Here is an 18820-nt window from a genome sequence, read left to right as displayed (position 1 = left end):
TCATTATCCACAAGCGCCATTTCGTTATCCAGCCAGGCCCTTTTTTCATGGTGCCCTTTTTTCATGCACGCTCTAGGGGTTTTTAAACATTATTTTGATACTTAACCTCCTTTTGAAAGCCTGTGTCTGCCAAGTACCTTCTCAGAGAGGTCAGATTATCTCATGTACGCCTTCACACATGTACTGTACATTAGTAGTGAATATAAATGAATTTCCGCTATTTCCCAGTAATCCCTATTGTTTTAAGTAACTACTTAATAGGCTGGGTTGATAGGATTCTGGCACTCATATTAACTGTATGATGCTCAAATACCCCCTGAACCCATCAAAAGTACCCCCGGGGTGCTAATACCCCATTTTTAGGACCTAGGATCATGTGTAACATATATCCAAAAGTATTACAAAAGGTTTTCACTGCAGGTGTAGGTGTATGATGTTATTCCACAGCTCATTTTTAAATTTTATATTGAATCCTTTATTTTATAATTTCATAGGACCCAGGTGATGGATGCAAATGTTGGCCAAGGAATATGAATAAAAAAAATGAGATACTTACCTAAGAAGAGGGAAACCACTGGATCCTCTAGAGCTTACATGTCAAACTCTCGCCCTCGGGCCAAATCTGGTCCTCAGAGCCATTAAATTTGGCCCCCAAGTGGTTTTCACACTTTGCATTATGTTTGGCCCACTCTAGACCACCAGAGAAGCTATATTGGAGGTGAAGCCCTAGAACACCAGGGTAGCCATATGGGGGAGGTAGGGGAAAAGCACTAGTGTCCAGGGAACTGTGTAGGGGAGGACAGGGGCCTCTATGCACCAGGGAACTGTATAGGAGACGGAGGACCACTAAACACTAGGGAACTGTATAGGGATTGGAGGGGCCATTACACAACAGGAAACTTTATAAGGGAGGAAGTTGGCTAGTAGACTTGAGGTTTGGCCCGCAACTAAGTCCTGGTGTACAATTTCGGCCCACTTTGTATGAGTTTGACACCCCTGCTCTAGAGGCTTCCCTTGTCCTGCTACAGACTATTCTGGGGGTCCTCTTGTGGCAACGGTAGGGGAGAAGAGGGCACAGAAACCCCCTGGACTATCCAGAGGCTTCCCTCTTTTTTATGCGGGCCACCTCTATGATAAACTATCTTACGGCAATGTTTTTTTTCATACAATGCTTGTTTATTATACATATTCTCATACAGTACTTGTATATTTTATATATTGTCATACAGTACTTGTATATTGTATGTTGACGCTCTTGTAGCCAGCCTTTCACTAATGGTAAATGATCTGAAACAATTTACTTCAAGTGTGAAAGTATGCATAACTCACCAAGGCTCCTCTCTTGGTCACTGCTTCTCCCTTGAGTACAGTACTGTCATTTTCCGTCAGAGCTGGCCATACATGATAGAACACTAAAGGAGCAGTGAGCTCAGAATCATATGTACGACGATATCTATGCAGATAAAAAATATCTCATATTAGCTTTAAATCTAAACAGAAATTATTGAAATATTATTGCATGTACAGTATGTACTTGAGTATATATAATTTTAAGTATAAACCGAGCCCTCCTAATAGGTAAAATTGTTTGACTCAACTGTGGTTCGAAGGGTTCTTTGCTGCCAACAATGCTATTTCCTGTACCTAGAATGGTGGTCTTCTCCCTGGTTCACCATCACTAGCTCAGAGCAGAGAGTGCAGTGGATAAATGCATGCGAATTTCAGCAGGCAACCTGCCACCCCACAATATGCAACAAGGTGTTGCAAGTGCGGATTCCCACTGCTACTGGAAGTCAGTGTCAGCCAGTGCTAGATGTTTCCAGGTCAGTTATGTGTAGAGGACAGATAAGGATTGGCACTAGATGACTGGCAGAACGTTGAGGGTTACAGGTGCAAAGCTGTGCCACCAGACTAATCAAGCAATTGTAAAGGATTAGGAAAGTAGAGTCCGGGCACCAACATGCATAAATGCAATTCACCTTTATTCCATCCTCAACAACAAGACAGTGGTTGCATAGTGTAATAGCCTGTGTTTTGCAGGAGAACCTGCTTCTTCAGAGGGACCTCAATGGACCATGTAGTGCAAACCAAACAAAACAAACGAGGCTGCATACTGAAAGCTTGAATGCAAAATAGCATGTATTGGCAAAGCACACTACATGTTACGGTCTAACGACCTCTGAAGGTCTAACACATGATGGACTCGTTAGACTGTAACATGTAGTGTGCTCTGTCAATACAAGCTTTTTTTTGCATTTAAGCCTTCGATGTGCAGCCTTGCATCTTCTGCACCCCCCTCCCCTCCATTACCTACATACAACAAACGCATTCCACTTCCCCACCAGCCAACCAAGGGATTGTCCCATGGTGTTCCTCTTATTTCAGAGTATGTAGGCAGCAGAGAATGGTGAAAACGAAAGACAAAGACATAAAGCTTTCCTGAGTTCTAAGTCTCTGGGCTCCTCTTTTCTGCCAATGCCTCCATTTTCTCCTCCATCCACTGCTGTCACTAGCCACGGTGTCCTGCCATGTCTGTAACTGCTGCATTTTCATCCTCACTCTGGGTCCCGTTCTATATTTTCATTTCTGAATCAGAGTGAGGCTGCACTACACTACCTCTCTCCAACATACTCCACTTTGCATAGAATCTGCAATAAGGTTGAACACCACAGAGCAGTCTTTGGTTTAACCAGTAGAGGGAGGCAGGAGCCCTTGGCATGCTTTACATGTCTGGGGGTAACTTGGGGGATCACTCTGTTATGCTTTCTGCACCGCGCTGAATATAAACTGAAGTTTTAAATGGTTTTAAATAAGAGGCCATTTGAGGCCCAAATATCTCATATGGTGGCTGTATAAACCATATATAACAGTAGCCTAAATAATTCTGGACTAGGAATAGGGGTGACAGCAGTCACAGTTGGGGCGGGGCTCTTGCTACAGGCAGACCATTGAGTCTCAAGATTTTACTTACTTGGTTTCACTAAAGAGTTCTCCATCCACTGCAAAAGCAATGTCCAATGGCGGTTCAAGAGTCTGCATGGCGAAAGCTACACGACACACCTCCCGAATGAAGCTGCTGATGAGAATGAAGTCCACTTCCGGGGGGAATGAGATTTTAGGATTGACATTCATTGCACTGATCACATCCTAAAAATGCAATTACAACTGATGAGCTAGTGTTTTTCATCATCACACATCAGCATTGAGTTCACCATTCTCAGAGCAGAATCTAGTGCATGGTGCAGATATAATCCCGCTAAACTCTAAAGCCCAACGGCCCATTTCCCAAGCTGTATGCCATGTCCATTATATGTGCATGCAAGATGAAATTATTAGCATCCTGCTGAGCATCTCTTATTGTGCTTAATGTGGTACAGAAACATTTTCTGCTGCTGCAGTTTTTAAGAAACATACAAACTGATTTTTGTAATATGACATGATATCCTCTAGAACCTAGGTTCTCAACGTGTGGTACGCTTACCCCAGGGGTACTTCTGATGGCTCCAGGGGGTACCCGGGCGTGATATACTTAACCGAGTATAAAAAATGTAGAGTTTTAGAAAATGATAAATCTTATTTAAACACCAAATTAGTGTTTTAGCTAATAAAAGCAATAGTAAATGCTTGGAACCAATTATCAATTATTATGATTAAATATATATTTGTCAAGGGGTACTTGTGATAATGTTTACTATGCTAGGGGGTACTTGGTGAGTACAGGGTTTTAAAAGGGGTACATACCAATACAATGTTGAGAAACACTGCTCTAGATCATTGTGTTTCAGAATTAAGTTATGAAATCTCACATTAACACTGGATTGGACATCATAAAGATCCAGATTGCAGACAATATAGTCAATGACGGCGTCTTCCAAGGATTCAGGTCCCATGTGAGAGGGAGACAGGGATTTCCTGACACGGAGCTTGAACTGTCTAAATGCCATCTTGGCTGCATGGAAGGATTCCTGCACAGAAGGGATAAAGACACCATTACCTGTATAGTAGACTCTATAAATTATTCTTCTGTAAGTTGGCTGACTTCTGAAGTCAGATGAGAAAACAGTTGGTATTCAGGAAAGAGAAATGGTAGTTCACACAATAAAGCCAGTATCTTGTATGTGCAGAGCATTCAGGGCAGGGCAATCATGCTGAGACTGAAGCTCAGCATTCATGAAGCCTGCAAAAGAAGCCAAGTAAGATCACTGTCAGGTTCTGTGTAGGTATGTGCCCCATTCTGGAGGCCAGGCCTGGATCACAGGAACCTATAGGCACAGATGTCCTGACACCCTAGACTTTGCCCTCTACAAACCCCTGCCAAACCGCAATGCTAGTTTGCTGTCTGGCTCAGTTGTCAACTCTTCCCTACTTTCCATGCCTGGCATAGGTAACCACAGCTGCCCCTTAATATGGAGGATACCTCTGGTTACCTAATATTAAGTAGCTAGAGGCGTCCTAAAGTATTAGGCAGCTAGAGGGACCTCAGTATAAAGTTGCTAGAGGTGCCCCTGGCTGAATGGAGATCTGGTCAGTGGAATGCCAATAGCTGGTTGAGTAACCACTAATTACGCTCTGCTCAGGACTCTGCATGGGGAAGGAAGGAGAGAGGCACTCGGGAAGGTAGTGAGCGGATTTTGGTACCGGTAGCAGTGTGGATGAGGTGTGTATGGATTGCTGGGATATGTGTGGAGCGCTCCGCAGGTTAATATTGTTTTAATTGGTTTTAGGGCAGGTGTTGCCCAGTTGCATACAATTTGATACAATAAATGTTTTGATATTTTTGTATTCCCTGGGCTATCGCAATTATTCTATGTTTACTGGTGATTGAGCGGTTTGTGACTTCCCCTATTTCACTGAATAGTGTGGGACCTTGATGCAGAGGGTGAGATAGACAGTGATCGGATTTTGTAGTGAGCTGCCTTTCCATCATCAGGCACCTGTAGGCACGTGCCTACAGTGCCTTATGGTAAATCCAGCAATGCTGGAGGCTTTGATTGTTTGCGTAGGATGTGTGAGTGTCAACCTTTACTGTAGGGTCACACTGCCCTTGTAATCTGCTCATGGGCTTCCTCCCATTTCTATGAATAAGAGGAAACAACTATTTGTTTGAAGGCATATTGCTTTATATTTTTGCCCTAGGTAGCTTTTTTTTTTACTAGGCCCAATAGGAAAAACTATAGAGTTGTGATTGATGATGTAATCAATTTCCATGATAAGCTCTAGATACACGTTTAATGAAGTGTGAGACGAGAAATATGTCTATGTTGCTTATAACAATTGTGTATAATGAAAATGTTAATTTGCCCACTGGTCTTTTAAAAAGTCCTTTGTTAGTCCTCTTCAGCATTAAATTCTAAGGGGATTCGCCACAATCCCGTGGCAGAATGAGTGATTTATAGCAAAGAAATAAACCTGCAATTTTCCACGACTTTGCAGGATGCAGATTTTGCTGCCCGGGGGAGTCAGAGCTTTACGCTATCCAGCCAATCTCCGCTGATCTCCACCTCTCCCCGTCCCTCTCAGTGAAAGAAAACTGAGAGGGGCGGAAAGAGGCGGAGATCGGTGGAGACTGACTGGAGATGAGGCAGAGCTACTGCGTACAGCTCTGCCTCTACCCGGAAGATTTGCGAGCCCAGGAACTTTGCTGGGCTATTTCTTTGCTATAAATCACTATCTCTGCCATGGGAATGCAGCAAATCTGCTTAAAATTTAATGCTGAAGAGGACTAAAGAAGAAAGTCAGGTAAAAAAAAAGAGACTTCAGTCTCTCTTTAATGACAGTGATGGACTTCATCAGTGAAGTAGGTTACTTAGGAGACTGATGTTCAGCGCCGAGCGCCGAAGCTGGGCACTGTCATAGCACTAGTGCTATGCTGCGTGCTTGCACAAGAGTAATTTGGAGATCCAGCGATCTACAGACCTTGAATTACAACTCCCTCCAAGTTGCTACAACTAAGAGGGGGAAATAGTATTTAGCACAGCTGGGGATTTGAGTGGCAGCAGGGAGAGCCAGCATTCAGCTCACACTGTGCCCAGCTCACTGGCGGCTTCATAATACGTACGCTTCAGAAGGCCCCTGTGCTGACAGATGGTTTGGCCTCTAATCAACATCTGTAACTATTATTCCATTAAACATAGTCCTACAGGTTGTTGTGTACAACTACTCTTTATAGCTGCCATTTTATGCTTTGACTTTGTTGTGTACATAATGACTCCATTTACAGTCTGCTGCCCACTTTCACTGCTGAGAGATCTTTTTATTCTTACTAGAATAATTAAACATATAGATCAACGTCTAACCCAGTAACATTTATAACCCTTTTGTAGTCAGATTCTACACCAATCTACCATTACCATGTTGCACTGGCATATACAGTAAACCACCAAAATTCATCAAAAAGCAAGAAAAGTTATTTCTTACCACAGTCGCAATATAAATGATTCTCTGCACCATCTCAAGATCATCTATGTAACGTCTTAAGAGATTCTGAGCGTCTAGACGATCATTGGCAAAGATGTCATTAAATCTGGATACTAGCCGGCTGTGACGGGAGGAGTTGGTGAGCTGCGCTGCTGTAGGTGACTCACTCCTGGCAAAAGGACTGGCTGATCTACTAGAATGGCGTATTGGACTGGGAGAACGGCTTCTGGACAACCTAACATAGGAACAAATGAAGCATTAAAAGGTGTACTTATAACTAAATGCTAAAATTAGGAGTGGGAGACATCACATACGATAAACAATAGAGCAAGTGGGTTATTGTACAGAATGTGGAGTGAACATGCAGCTGGTGAACAGAGATGACCAATGAGATACTAATAATACCAACTTGCTAGCAAGTTTCTTCCAAATTGTTTGCAAATGGAACTGGGCCAGTTAAATGCAGTTCTTTCTGCTTTTGATAGGACAATTCCAAGCTGCATACAGTTTGCACTGAATTTGCTTGCAAGTAGGAATTATTTGCATTTCATTGGCCATCTCTACTGAGAAATAGTGAAGGAAACAGGTAAACTTGGGCCTCATACCCTTGTGGCCAAGGATGAAAACATCCTCTGCATTTTTGTAGGGCCAATCATAATCTTAAAGGGCAACTGAACTGAGGCTACGTTCACAGTGGGGCGTTATTGTCCTGCGTTATTAAAGTCTTATAAGGCAGGTTACCACACTACAATGTTAACCCTATGCGATGTTCACAGTGTGACGTTAAAGTCTTGTTGTGAATGTTGCGTTATGGTAAAGCACTGTTGCACTGCGTTATCTCTAAACACAGACGATAACAGAGACAGAGAAACTTACTTTTCATTGCCTGTATGCTCCACTGTATCTACTGTATGCGACGGTAATGCAGCATTAACACCTTTTTTTGCATTGCGTTGTAATGCTGCGTTGTGACTTTAATGTCGCATCACAAAACAACGTGGTGGTGGTGGTGGTGCAACATAGTGGTAAACACACCCAACTTTTTTTTTTTTTAAAGATGCTCAAATTAAGCATACAATAAAAAAAAATACTTCTCAGTTTCAACATTATCCTTCACTAAAGTTTTATTGCTCAAATATAAGTATCAAAATTACGCAGAACATGACTATAGACATCATATACCAAGAATCCACTATGTACCGTCAGATAACAGACATGCCTGGGAATAAGATACAGATCAGTCATAAAAATGCTAACATTATCATTTGTAACATTGACAAATAACAAAATATTGAACACTAATCAATAGATAGGATAGGTACAAGATCGAGTCCAATCGTCCCAGTGCAAATGGTATGTTTCCACTGAATCTTTCATAGTCTGGTAAATGAAATCTGACAGCGTAGGATTGTCCAAGGTAAAGTACCTGATCATATGAAATGCTGTCTTCTTCCAATTATATGCAATGACCCACAAAACTGCACTGAGCAAATATAATATATGCTTCCCTGTCGCAAGGGCCATGCAAGTTTATGGAGACTTGCACAGTTCATGTGATGCGATGCAGTGCAAGTATCCAAATTGCCACAATGGTGACGCAAAGGTTGCAGCACGTTATCACATCATCCATGCTTACCGTACAGATTATGCAGCAATGCAAGTCAATGGGTGACGCAGCAAGTGTGCACAACAGTAGTATGGTGCATGCTCGAGCCGACGGGAATCCCAGTGACGTACTTCTTGCCCAGCAGTGTGTACGTCACTAGCCGGGGGCGGGACTATGCATATGACTCATATGAAGCCTAATTTCTGTGGTGCTTGCACCACATCACAAGCAAACCTCAGGTGTGCAACCGAACTGAGAGTAAATGTATAGTTTCTCTTTTCAGTTTTGTTTTATCTGACTACTAAGTTTAGCACTAACATCAGATCAAATTTCACTACTTTCTTGTAGTATTACTTTATTTTTATTAGGAAGAGCACTATGAATCAGTGAATGCATAGCATGAATCATATATCCTGCATTCTCAAATAAGACGTACCTTCCATGCAGCACACTTTTTTCAGCTGATAAAATGGAGATTTCATCCTTCAGCAGGCGGATTTGGCGCTCATAGTCATCTAATGTGTCTAGTTTTCTTAGCTCTAGTTTGTCTTGGGCTGCCCTCAAACTGTAAGTATCAAAAGGTTAATGTTTAACAGAGTTATGGAAAGTATGAACATTGACTTGGCAGTTCACTGAAGCTGTTCATACTCTGCTTTCAGCTGCAGGATCTCCTCCTCTGTGGCCAGGAGAGTGGTGGCTGACTTTGTTTTTGTCTCTTCAAGTTCCATCTGAGCTTCAAGCAGGCTGATGAGAAAAGAAAGATAGTTAAGAAGAAAATCTTACTAGATGTGAAAGTTTTTATCACACCTTCAGAATTCACATGGGAATGGTATCTGGTGGGTGAGGGGATTTAGGGAGCACAGTCACAAAGAGTGAGGGGGTGGAGCCACCATGGCAGCTCAGCTTGCCCACTTCCTGCAGCACCCGAAGGTGGAGTGGATCCAAAGGGAGGAGTCATGAGGTATATTGCTTTTATTAGGTCTGAGGTTACTTCCCTCTTTTTTTCAGAATTTTAAAAAGAGTACCTAAATGATAAATTACAGTTTGCTTTAAACCTAATAGGTTGCCAAGATATATAAACTCACACATGATAAAGTGTGATATTCTCACCCACAGGGTCCCTATTACACATGTGGTCTTGAAATCCCTGCCCCCAGTGTGAAATTGGGCCCTGGGCCTTTTTTATTTCCAAACCATAGGTGCAAAGGATGCTGGCGGATTAATGTCATAACTCCACCCCTCATGTCCATGTGATCTAATCTAGGCAGAAAGACAGACATCTGAAATAAGAATTATAGCAAGCAGACATTATAAGACAGGCTGCAGCAGTTCCCTTTGTCTTCTCTGTACTAAAGTTTGTGAAAAGAGAAGTAATTGGATCCAGGCAGGCAGACAGCAGGGGAGGGAGGGGCAGGGGAGTTAACCAGGCTGAAAAGGTGGGCACAATGCTTTCAGCTTTAGGAGGAAAAAGCAAGTGCTACTTACAGATATAAAATGAGTGTGTTCTATCTAATATGATGTACCAGATGTAAACTTTATATGTTCATCTAACTGTACACAGTGCCTAGACTACATACTGTATATGTATTGCCATTCAGACCTTTTTTTTTTGGCTGGAGGTGGTCTTTAACAAAAAAAAGTGCCAACACAGGCAAGAAAGCAGGAGGAGTATAGAAACACTTAAGAAAAGGGAGAAACGGTAGAAAGGATGACACCAAAGTTAATATTTACAGGAAGAGTCAACAATTCAATATTATTTTATAATTTCAGCATATGATTGAATAATTTTGATATACAATTTTTACTAAACATACTTGTTATACCTTTTGTTCTCATATGTTCAATTTATGTTACAGATTCAATAAGTGAGCCCACAGCATACCATGATGAAGTAAAAGCCAGGAACTTTATTTAGCACATCCAACAGACAGAAAGGTAGCTGATGCATTTCAGAGTTTTCAGACACACATGTCCTTAGTCATAGTCATCATGGTGTACTGAGGGCTTCTTTGTTGAACATTCATTTGGGCAACTACAGTTATCCTTAAAACTCTGATTTACCAATATAGGGAACATTGTTTAACCCTCAGTATTATTATTAGTTACATTTGTACAGTATGTTATTTCTCCATCAGATACCAATATTTCACTTACTCTTGTCTCACTGAGTTCAGCTCCACTCGGGTTGAAGCCAGCTGAGACTCCAGTTTGTACAGCTCCTTCTCCTGAGAAGATGAGAGTTCCCTCATTCTTTTGTCCCTCTCCAGTGATTCCTGGTGTAAAATGATTGAGTAATTTATCCACACAGTAAACTTATTTGCATAACCTACATAGCAAATTGTGAAAATAAGAAGACCCTGCAACATTATTTCTATAAGAATTAATGAGAAAAACATTGCATCATGGGAAGCTAAAGTATCTGAGTCCTGCATGGCAGGCAGGAAACAGGGAAATGCAGTGGGTGGAGTCACTCTACCAGCATGCAGCAACACTGTTGTGCTTTGTATATCTGCACGGGTTGCTGTTAAAGCGGAATGAAACCCAGCATTTCTTCTTCGCTGTAAAAAACTATTTACAGCATATTATATACAACCAGCATTTTTTTTTACTAGAACAGCATTCAAAGGGTTACACACAGGACTTCAAAGTTCCGTGCAGAGAAATCTGGATGCATCCGAACTTTAGATAGATAATGTTATCTTGTGTTTACTTAATTGTATCAAGTGAGGAATGTGACACATTCTCTGACTGTGCAGAAGCTCCTGGACACAGACAGACACTCAAAGCATTCCTGCCTTCAATACATAATGAATAAAACCAGTTATGAATAAAATGCAAAGTCCGCTCTCAAAGCAAAAAACTGTACTTTTGGGAAAATGTAATTTCTAAATGAATAATAATACTTATGCAAAAATACAAATATGATAACCGTATGGCATATAAAAAGTAGGAAAACATGTTTTTATTGATTATTATGTCAGGGTTTTATACCGCTTTAAATCAAGAACAACATGTAAACAATAGCTATTTGGAGAGTTGTTAGATGCTTTTAGGGACACAAAATGATAATAAGGATTGCTTTTCTATGAGTTGTATGTTAGTATGCTCTTCCATTTGAAGTAAATGTATGTGTTGCATAGCATAATCTCTGAGGATGAAACTAGATAAATAGCAACTAAACTATCATGACTGTCAGCCTACTGCGCAATTTTGTGCTGCTATATACCTGAAGCAGGGAGAAGCTGCTGTCTGTGCACAGTCCTGGTGGAGAGGTGGCAAAGCAGTTCCCCAGCCACGGGAGGAACCGGCTCTTGAGTGTTTCCACACCAGCATACTGGCCTCCTAGAAACAAACAAATAGAAGATGTGCTCACATGCGTAACTAACACACATTTTATGCTTGTGCTAAAGCCCTAGAATGTGAAAGCTACAGAGCGCAATGACATTTCTGCAGCTGACAAAAGAACATAATTAGGAATGTTATGTAGCTTTCCAGTGCTAGTGCCAATGTGCAAATATGCCTTTAATCATAATCAGGAGTGCTGTTCAAAAGCTTATAAATGGCTACTATGGACTGTAAATAGGGATCCCTGTTTTGCAAAGTAAGGACCAAGCCAATCATCATCCATCTCAGTCCTATCTCCAAGAGTGGTGGGCCCCAGAAGGGGTATATTTTCAAGATGCTTGAATTTCAAGAGCACTGATCTCCCTGCCTTTGGCATGCTACACCCTCACAGAATGGAAACCCAGGCAGGTGTGATATTATTTAAGCCATAAGAAAAGGTGCAGCCAAGTATGCAGATCAGAGGAATGTGCAGGAGAACCAGGTGGAGAGCTGAGATAAGCAACTACCAGTGGACCTCACACTGCAGCTGCGCTGAAGAAGAGTAAGTGATCAGTAAAGACAGCCCCCCTTCTCAACAAGATACTCTGGATGGGTAGGTTAAAGGATCTTATCAGAATCTGTCTTATCTATGATATTCTAACAAGCACTCCCACTAGTCAATGCTTAGCTTGATTAATATTTGAACAGAGGCGCCAGATTAGAATAAAATAATTAAGATCAGTTTAAAAAGGGAGGTACTGGTGGACTCAAAACAGACAATGTTCATTAGAAAAACTCTTTATACGTAGCTTCCAAGTACAATGTGTTTTGCGGGCCTACACCCGCTTCATCTGGCTGTAACAGGAGTAACAGGAGTAACTGGGAGGATCATAAGTACACCGGCTAAGGATTCAAGCAATAAACAATATTGTTTTAATATTTTCTCAACCCATCTGGAAAAGGCATACAGTAAAAACACTGAATCTAACGAAAATCTAGAAACAATGCTCTCCACTGATATTCAATCGTTCATCATTGGCCTAATAGGGTCGTAGGCTATAGGTGTTCTGCTATCTCCATGATCTTACCTTCTCGGGCTGCTACGTTGAGGATTGTAAACAGCTGACCCTGAATTTTTGAATTCAACTCAATAAGCTCACAGCAAGTGTTCAGATTCTGGTCACATGAATTTATCTGTACAAAGAAAATACAAAGGGTAAATTAAACTAAAAAGTAGCATTACGGGCCTGATTCACAAAGCTTTTCTGTTAAATTATCTAACCTTTATTAACTCACAATTCATTATCTCTCCTTTAACGACTTAACTCATGATTTCCCTCTCCTTATCTAACTTAACTGATGGTATAGCTCTCCTTATCTAACTTAACTCATGGTTTAGCTCTCCTTATCTAACTTAATTCATGGTTTAGCTCTCCTTATTTGACATAACTCATGGTTTAGCTCTCCTTATCTATTTATCTCATGAATTATCTGTCCTTAATTTGTTTCTCTCATGCATTAGCACTCCTTACAGTTAAGGCGAAAAATAAGTAACCTTTGTGAATCAACCCCCTATGTGTTATTTAAAATAGGTTGTGCATAAACATATAATTTTACACTGATAGAGGTTACTTATACTCTTAACTATTTAAGCCACCTGAACGTGATCCTCATGTCCAAGCGGCTGCTCTGGTGTGGTGCCGCGCTTCGGCATGCTCGCCCCATGCCCTCGTGCCGTACCCCGGTAGCCCTGAGATCAATGAACAGGAACAGTTCCCATTCACTGATCTAAGTCCCCAGCAGAAAAAACGCTGTCTTTCTGAAAAAAAAAAGTTCTCTGTCCTCCTTATGCTTCCGGGAAGCGAGGAGCACATTAAAAAAAAAGAAAAAAAAACTCAATGTGGCTAAATAGTAAAACTACATCTACATACATTTTTCAAGGCAATTTACACACATTATAACATTTAAAATTAACTGTTTATTTCCCACACCAAAAAATTACCCAAATAAAACTTTTAATGGAAAAAAAAATTACAATAAAAATAAAAAAAAAACATAAATAGTTGCCTAAGGGTCTGCACTTTAATATGCATGTGAAGGGGGTATACTACGAACATTTTTTTAATTATTAGCTTGTAAATAGTGATGGACGCAAAACTGAAAAAATTCACCTTTATTTCCGAATAAAATATTGGCGCCATATATTGTGATAGGGACAAAATGTAAATGGTGTAATAACCAAGACAAACGGGCAAATTAAATACATAGGTTTTAATTATGGTAGCATGTATTATTTTAAAGCTATAATTGCCGAAAACTGAGAAATAATGAATTTTTTCCATTTTTTTCTTAATATTCCTGTTAACCAGTTCACCCCCAAGGGTTTTTATCCTAACGGACCAGAGCAATTTTCAGTTGTCAGCGCTCCTCCCTTTTATTCCCTAATAACTTTATTACTACTTATCACAAGAAAATGATCTATACCTCGTTTTTTTCGCCACCAATTAGGCTTTCTGTGGATAGTACATTTTGCTAAGAATTTTTTTATTCTAAATGCATTTTAATGAGAAAAACAGAAAAAAAAAGAAAAAAAATCATTATTTCTCAGTGTTCAGCCTTTATAGTTTTAAAATTAAACATTCTCCTGTGGATAAAACAAACACGTTGTATTTGCCCAGTGGTCCCGATAATTAAACCGTTTAGATTATGTCCCTACCACAATGTATGGCGACAGTATATTATTTTGAAATATAAGTGGTTATTTTTCTGTTTGTTCTGGCCATAATTACAAGCCCCTATGTAATAAATTAAAATTAATTTTCCCCCATAAAATATAGAATAAAAAAAGCTGAGTCCCTAAGGCAACTATTTTTTTTTTTTTTTAAGCTGATTTTTTTTTTTTACAAGTGTTTTTTTTGGGGGGGAGGGTTGGAAGTGTAATTTTATTAATGATGTGTATATACTTGAAAATGTATGTATTTTGTAAGTGTAATATACTTTTTGGCCACAAGATGGCGCTGGTGAACACTCATAGGACGTGTTCACTTTTTTTTTTTTTTTTTTTTTTACACACTTTATTAAACTGTTACATTTCCTGTTTATGTGAATGGACGTAGCCGCTGTTCGCGGTCACGTCCATTCACTCCAGGCACTGCGATTGGGTAGAGGACTGTTCAGTCCTCTTCCCCAATCGCCCAGCACGGGATCCCGACGGTAATGGCGGCGGTAGCGGCGGACACACGGCGGTAGCAGCGGCGGGAATGCGCGACGTATTAAAACGTCATGTTGCTGTTAATAGCGGTAAGCATGACGTTTTAATACGTTAGGATGGCGGTAAATGGTTAAAATGCATCTAGAAAAAAAATAATTCTTAGCAAAATGTACCTACCACCCAAACAAAGCCTAGTTAGTGGCGGAAAAAACAAGATATAGATCAATAAATTGTGATAAGTAGTGATAAAGTTATTAGCGAATGAATGGGAGATGAAAATTGCTCTGATGCATAAGGTGAAAAATCCCCATGGGCTGAAATGGTTAAAGAGAACCCGAGGTGGGTTCTAAGAATCCTAATAGCAGACAGAGGCTGGCTGTGCATATAATCACCAGCCTCTGTTGCTATATATCGTCCCTCCAGGGTCCCCCTGCGCTCTGCTCTGCCCCCCATAAATCACAGCCGAGCTGTCGACATGCAGCTTGTCACCAGCCGACTGTTTACAATTGCCTATCAATCTCTGCTGCTCCCCAGCCTCATCCATAGCTCCGGTCTCCGCCCGTGTCCCTTCCCTCCCCGCTTATTGGAGGGAAGGGACGCAGGCGGGGACCAGAGCTATGGAGGAGGGAGCGGCGGAGATTGATAGGCAATTGTAATAGCTCTGGTCCCCGCCTGCGTCCCTTCCCTCCAATAAGCGGGGAGGGAAGGGACACGGGCGGGGACCGGAGCTATGGATGAGGCTGGGGAGCAGCAGAGATTGATAGGCAATTGTAAACAGTCGGCTGGTGACATGCTGCGTGTCGACAGCTCGGCTGTGATTTATGGGGGGCAGAGCAGAGCGCAGGGGGACCCTGGAGGGACGATATATAGCAACAGAGGCTGGTGAGTATATGCACAGCCAGCCTCTGTCTGCTATTAGGATTCTTTAATGATTGATTTAATTTTTAATCTACCTCGGGTTCTCTTTAATGATTGATTTATTTTTAATCTACAAATTTTGAGTATGCGGTTATGTAGAAATGGCCAATAAGATGCAAGTATTTCTGGCATGCAGGCAAGTTTAGTGCAAATTGTAAGGAGCTGGAAATTAGACCAATCTAATAAACATCCTGTCATATTTCATTTGTCCAAATTTCAAGTTGCAATCAATCAACATTCAATTTGTATGCAAGCTGGAATTAATTACATCTCACTGACTGATATGTTAAACTGACCTTTTACTATGTAAGACAAATGAGTAAATTCTCAAAACTATATTAAAATTGCCATTAGGCTGGTTGTACTATTTCACAACGTGCATTATGTAACTGGCGTAAGTAACTAGTAAGTAGAAAGTAAGTAGTATGCCCAAAAAGTGAAATGCAGGATATTAGACCTGATGCACTAAACAGTTGCTGTGCACAGGAAGCGCAAACCACTTTTACCTTTACTAGTGCAATGTGAGCACCATGACATGCATCACCACGGTAACTTCACTGGAGTTTAATGTAAAATAAGACAGTGAGATTCCAGGAAAATCCTATTTAGATGTAGGACTATAGATACAGTTTATCTCATCATTTTCAAATTAGCCTTCCTTTAAATTGTACCTAAACCTGCATTTTCCTTTGTTGAGAAGTAATGTTTAATGACAACAAAACTAGGGTGGAAAACCATCATTCTTACCCATTTAAAAATATATTCACATAATAAGTGGGGATGGTAGAGAGTAATAGTGAAGGTAGCCACACACACATTGATTTTTCTGATTGATCTATGGCAGATTATTTTGACTGAATCAGCCAGTAATCTATTGCCTCAACATATCCATTTAATTGACTTGTAAGCGACTTTGAGCAGTTGATTGATCCAGAGTCTGACTGGACCTGTTGGAAAATCTCTGTGGGGATGGGGCAGGGGGGGGGGGGGTGTATTGTCAGCCCATAGCATGGCACTGCATTGAGCACTACAATGCTTGAGGTTCAAACCATGCTTGCTAGACTTCTGCCGAGATCCATCAAAATTGAGTTTGCTGTGTAGGATAGAAATCAGTCACTATTTGTCAATTCCAATCGGATAGGGAACAATTGTCAATTGGCATATCAGGCCATAATTGACACATTGATAACTAGCTTCAGGTTACTCAGTTAGGGGAGGGTGGGTATATTGTGTGTTTAACATGTTTTAAAATGAGGTTGTGATCAAATATACCGGCATTTTTATTTTCCCCCATTTTAAAATACTGGTATACTGGTCTGTTCAGTTTTGCATAGATGCAATTGTTGTATTGATTTGCTATTGCCATTAAACAATGGCCATTGAAATGTGTATTGCCAACATAAGATAAGCTGAATGCTCCAATTCATTCACCATAAATTAGGCTTTTTATAAGAGATATTTTTATTTTTTTAGTAATGACTTTATTCTTTATGCATTTTGAAGGTAAACATAAGGAAACAATGAAAGAATACACTGTTTCTCCATTTTCAACCCCTATAGTTTTAAAATAAACAATGCTACTGTAAATAAAACCCACACAATTTATTTGCTTTCTTTGTACTGGCTGTCACAACACTGAAATTATGTTCATAGTACAATATATGATGACAGTATTTTATTTGGAAATAAAAGTGTATTTTTTTCATTTTGTGTTTTTGTTTTTCTCATTGTACCCTATCAATAATTACAAGCCCTAATTTGCATAAATAACAATAATATACCCTCATGTCATACATATATAAAAAGCTAAGTCCCTAAAATAACAAATTATGTATTCTCTTTTAAATTCTAAAGTTTGCTTTCTTAAAGAGGATCTATAACATCAAAAGATTGCCTGGGGGGTACTCACCCCGGGTGGGGGAAGCCTCTGGATCCTAATGAGGCTTCCCACGCCATCCTCTGTCCCACGGGGGTCTCGCTGCAGCCCTCCGTACAAGATGACGTCATTATTTACCTTCCCGGCTCCTGCGCAGGCGCTCTGACGGCTGTCGGCTCTGAACTACACGGAAATACCCGATCGCCGTCGGGTCTGCTCTACTGCGCAGGCGCAAGTTTCCGGCGCTTGCGCAGTAGAGCGGACCCGACTGAGATCGGGTATTTCCGTGTAGTTCGGAGCGGAAAGCAGCCACAGTGCCCCCGCTGGAGCCAGCAAAGGTAAATATTGATTTTACAGTCGGGCCTGTCGCCGGCTGTTCGGAGGGCTGCAGCGAGACCCCCGTGGGACAGAGGACGGCGTGGGAAGCCTCATTAGGATCCCGAGGCTTCCCCCACCCGAGGTGAGTACCCCCCAGGGGATCTTTTTGAGGTTACAGAGTCTCTTTAAAACAGAAAGAATTTGCGATAATTCAGGTTGGAGTGAGCTTGAGATGTCTCCCAGTGCATCACTGCTGAATATATGCAAATTAACCATTGTACCCTTAGAAGCTAAACACACCTCCAGAACCGCTGGAATGCAATGATGTGTCAGCTTGGTAATTTGTACAGAGCCATAATAATCCAACATGCATACAGACTGTTTCGGATTGTTTGATCCTCATCAGTGCATGGCATGGATTAATTTGGGTCACCATGAGCTTGCTGGTTAGTCTGTACCTCTCGGTGTTACAAGCCCTACTTCATAGAGCCAAATTGATCCATGCCATGCAGTGATTAGGATCAAACAATACGAAACAGTCGGTATGCATGTTGGATTATTATGGCTCTGTACAAATTATCAAGGTGACACATCATTGCATTCCAGCGGTTCTGGAGGTGTGTTTAGCTTCTAAGGGTACAATGGTTAATTTGCATATATTCAGCAGTGTTGCTCTGGGAGACATCTCAAGCTCACTCCAACCTGAATTATCGCAAATTCTTTCTGTTTTAAGAAAGCAAACTTTAGTTTTTCTTAACATCTTAGTAAGGGGGCTTTTAGGACCATTGTAGTCCCTTACACACTCCAATGAGTTCTGGGTCACCATGAGCTTGCTGGTTAGTCTGTACCTTTTAAATTCTGTCACTTCAGTTTTTTTTTGGGGGGGGGGGGGGCTGTACAAGTTTTTTCACTTTGGTATCTTATGGGGGTGAGGGAGGGGACAGGAGGGGTTATTGGGGCTTTTTTTTTTTAGGCAAAGGATCTTTTTGTGATGCACTGATAAATGTGTCCACTAGATGTCTCCTTCCTGATTAGAATTCTGAATCATAGCGTCCTAACATAAAAAGAAAGTGAAAGTTTTTGTGTTTGCAGACTTTCAATGGATGATCACTGCTGTTGGTTACATCAGTTATCTTTCATGAATCAGGCA

General features: G+C 40.9%; 1 protein-coding gene across 2 annotated transcripts in view; it reads right to left on the bottom strand.

Moving 5' to 3' along the window:
- Window positions 1-18820, bottom strand: part of SPATA18 (spermatogenesis associated 18) — a 40942-nt gene that overhangs the window by 12082 nt on the left and 10040 nt on the right. For both annotated transcript variants that reach the window (XM_068268363.1, XM_068268371.1), the window contains exons 2-10: window positions 12436-12541; window positions 11250-11365; window positions 10178-10296; window positions 8672-8767; window positions 8460-8588; window positions 6418-6652; window positions 3807-3965; window positions 2972-3147; window positions 1330-1453 (exon numbers count right to left, since the gene is read on the bottom strand). In XM_068268363.1, coding sequence (XP_068124464.1) covers window positions 1330-1453; window positions 2972-3147; window positions 3807-3965; window positions 6418-6652; window positions 8460-8588; window positions 8672-8767; window positions 10178-10296; window positions 11250-11365; window positions 12436-12541 — 1260 coding nt within the window. The remainder of the gene's footprint in view (window positions 1-1329; window positions 1454-2971; window positions 3148-3806; window positions 3966-6417; window positions 6653-8459; window positions 8589-8671; window positions 8768-10177; window positions 10297-11249; window positions 11366-12435; window positions 12542-18820) is intronic.

Source organism: Hyperolius riggenbachi, chromosome 1 (genome assembly GCF_040937935.1).
Source record: "Hyperolius riggenbachi isolate aHypRig1 chromosome 1, aHypRig1.pri, whole genome shotgun sequence".
Lineage (NCBI taxonomy): Eukaryota > Metazoa > Chordata > Amphibia > Anura > Hyperoliidae > Hyperolius > Hyperolius riggenbachi.
Note: the sequence above shows the minus strand (reverse complement) of the source record. Positions and strands in the feature narration are given on the sequence as shown.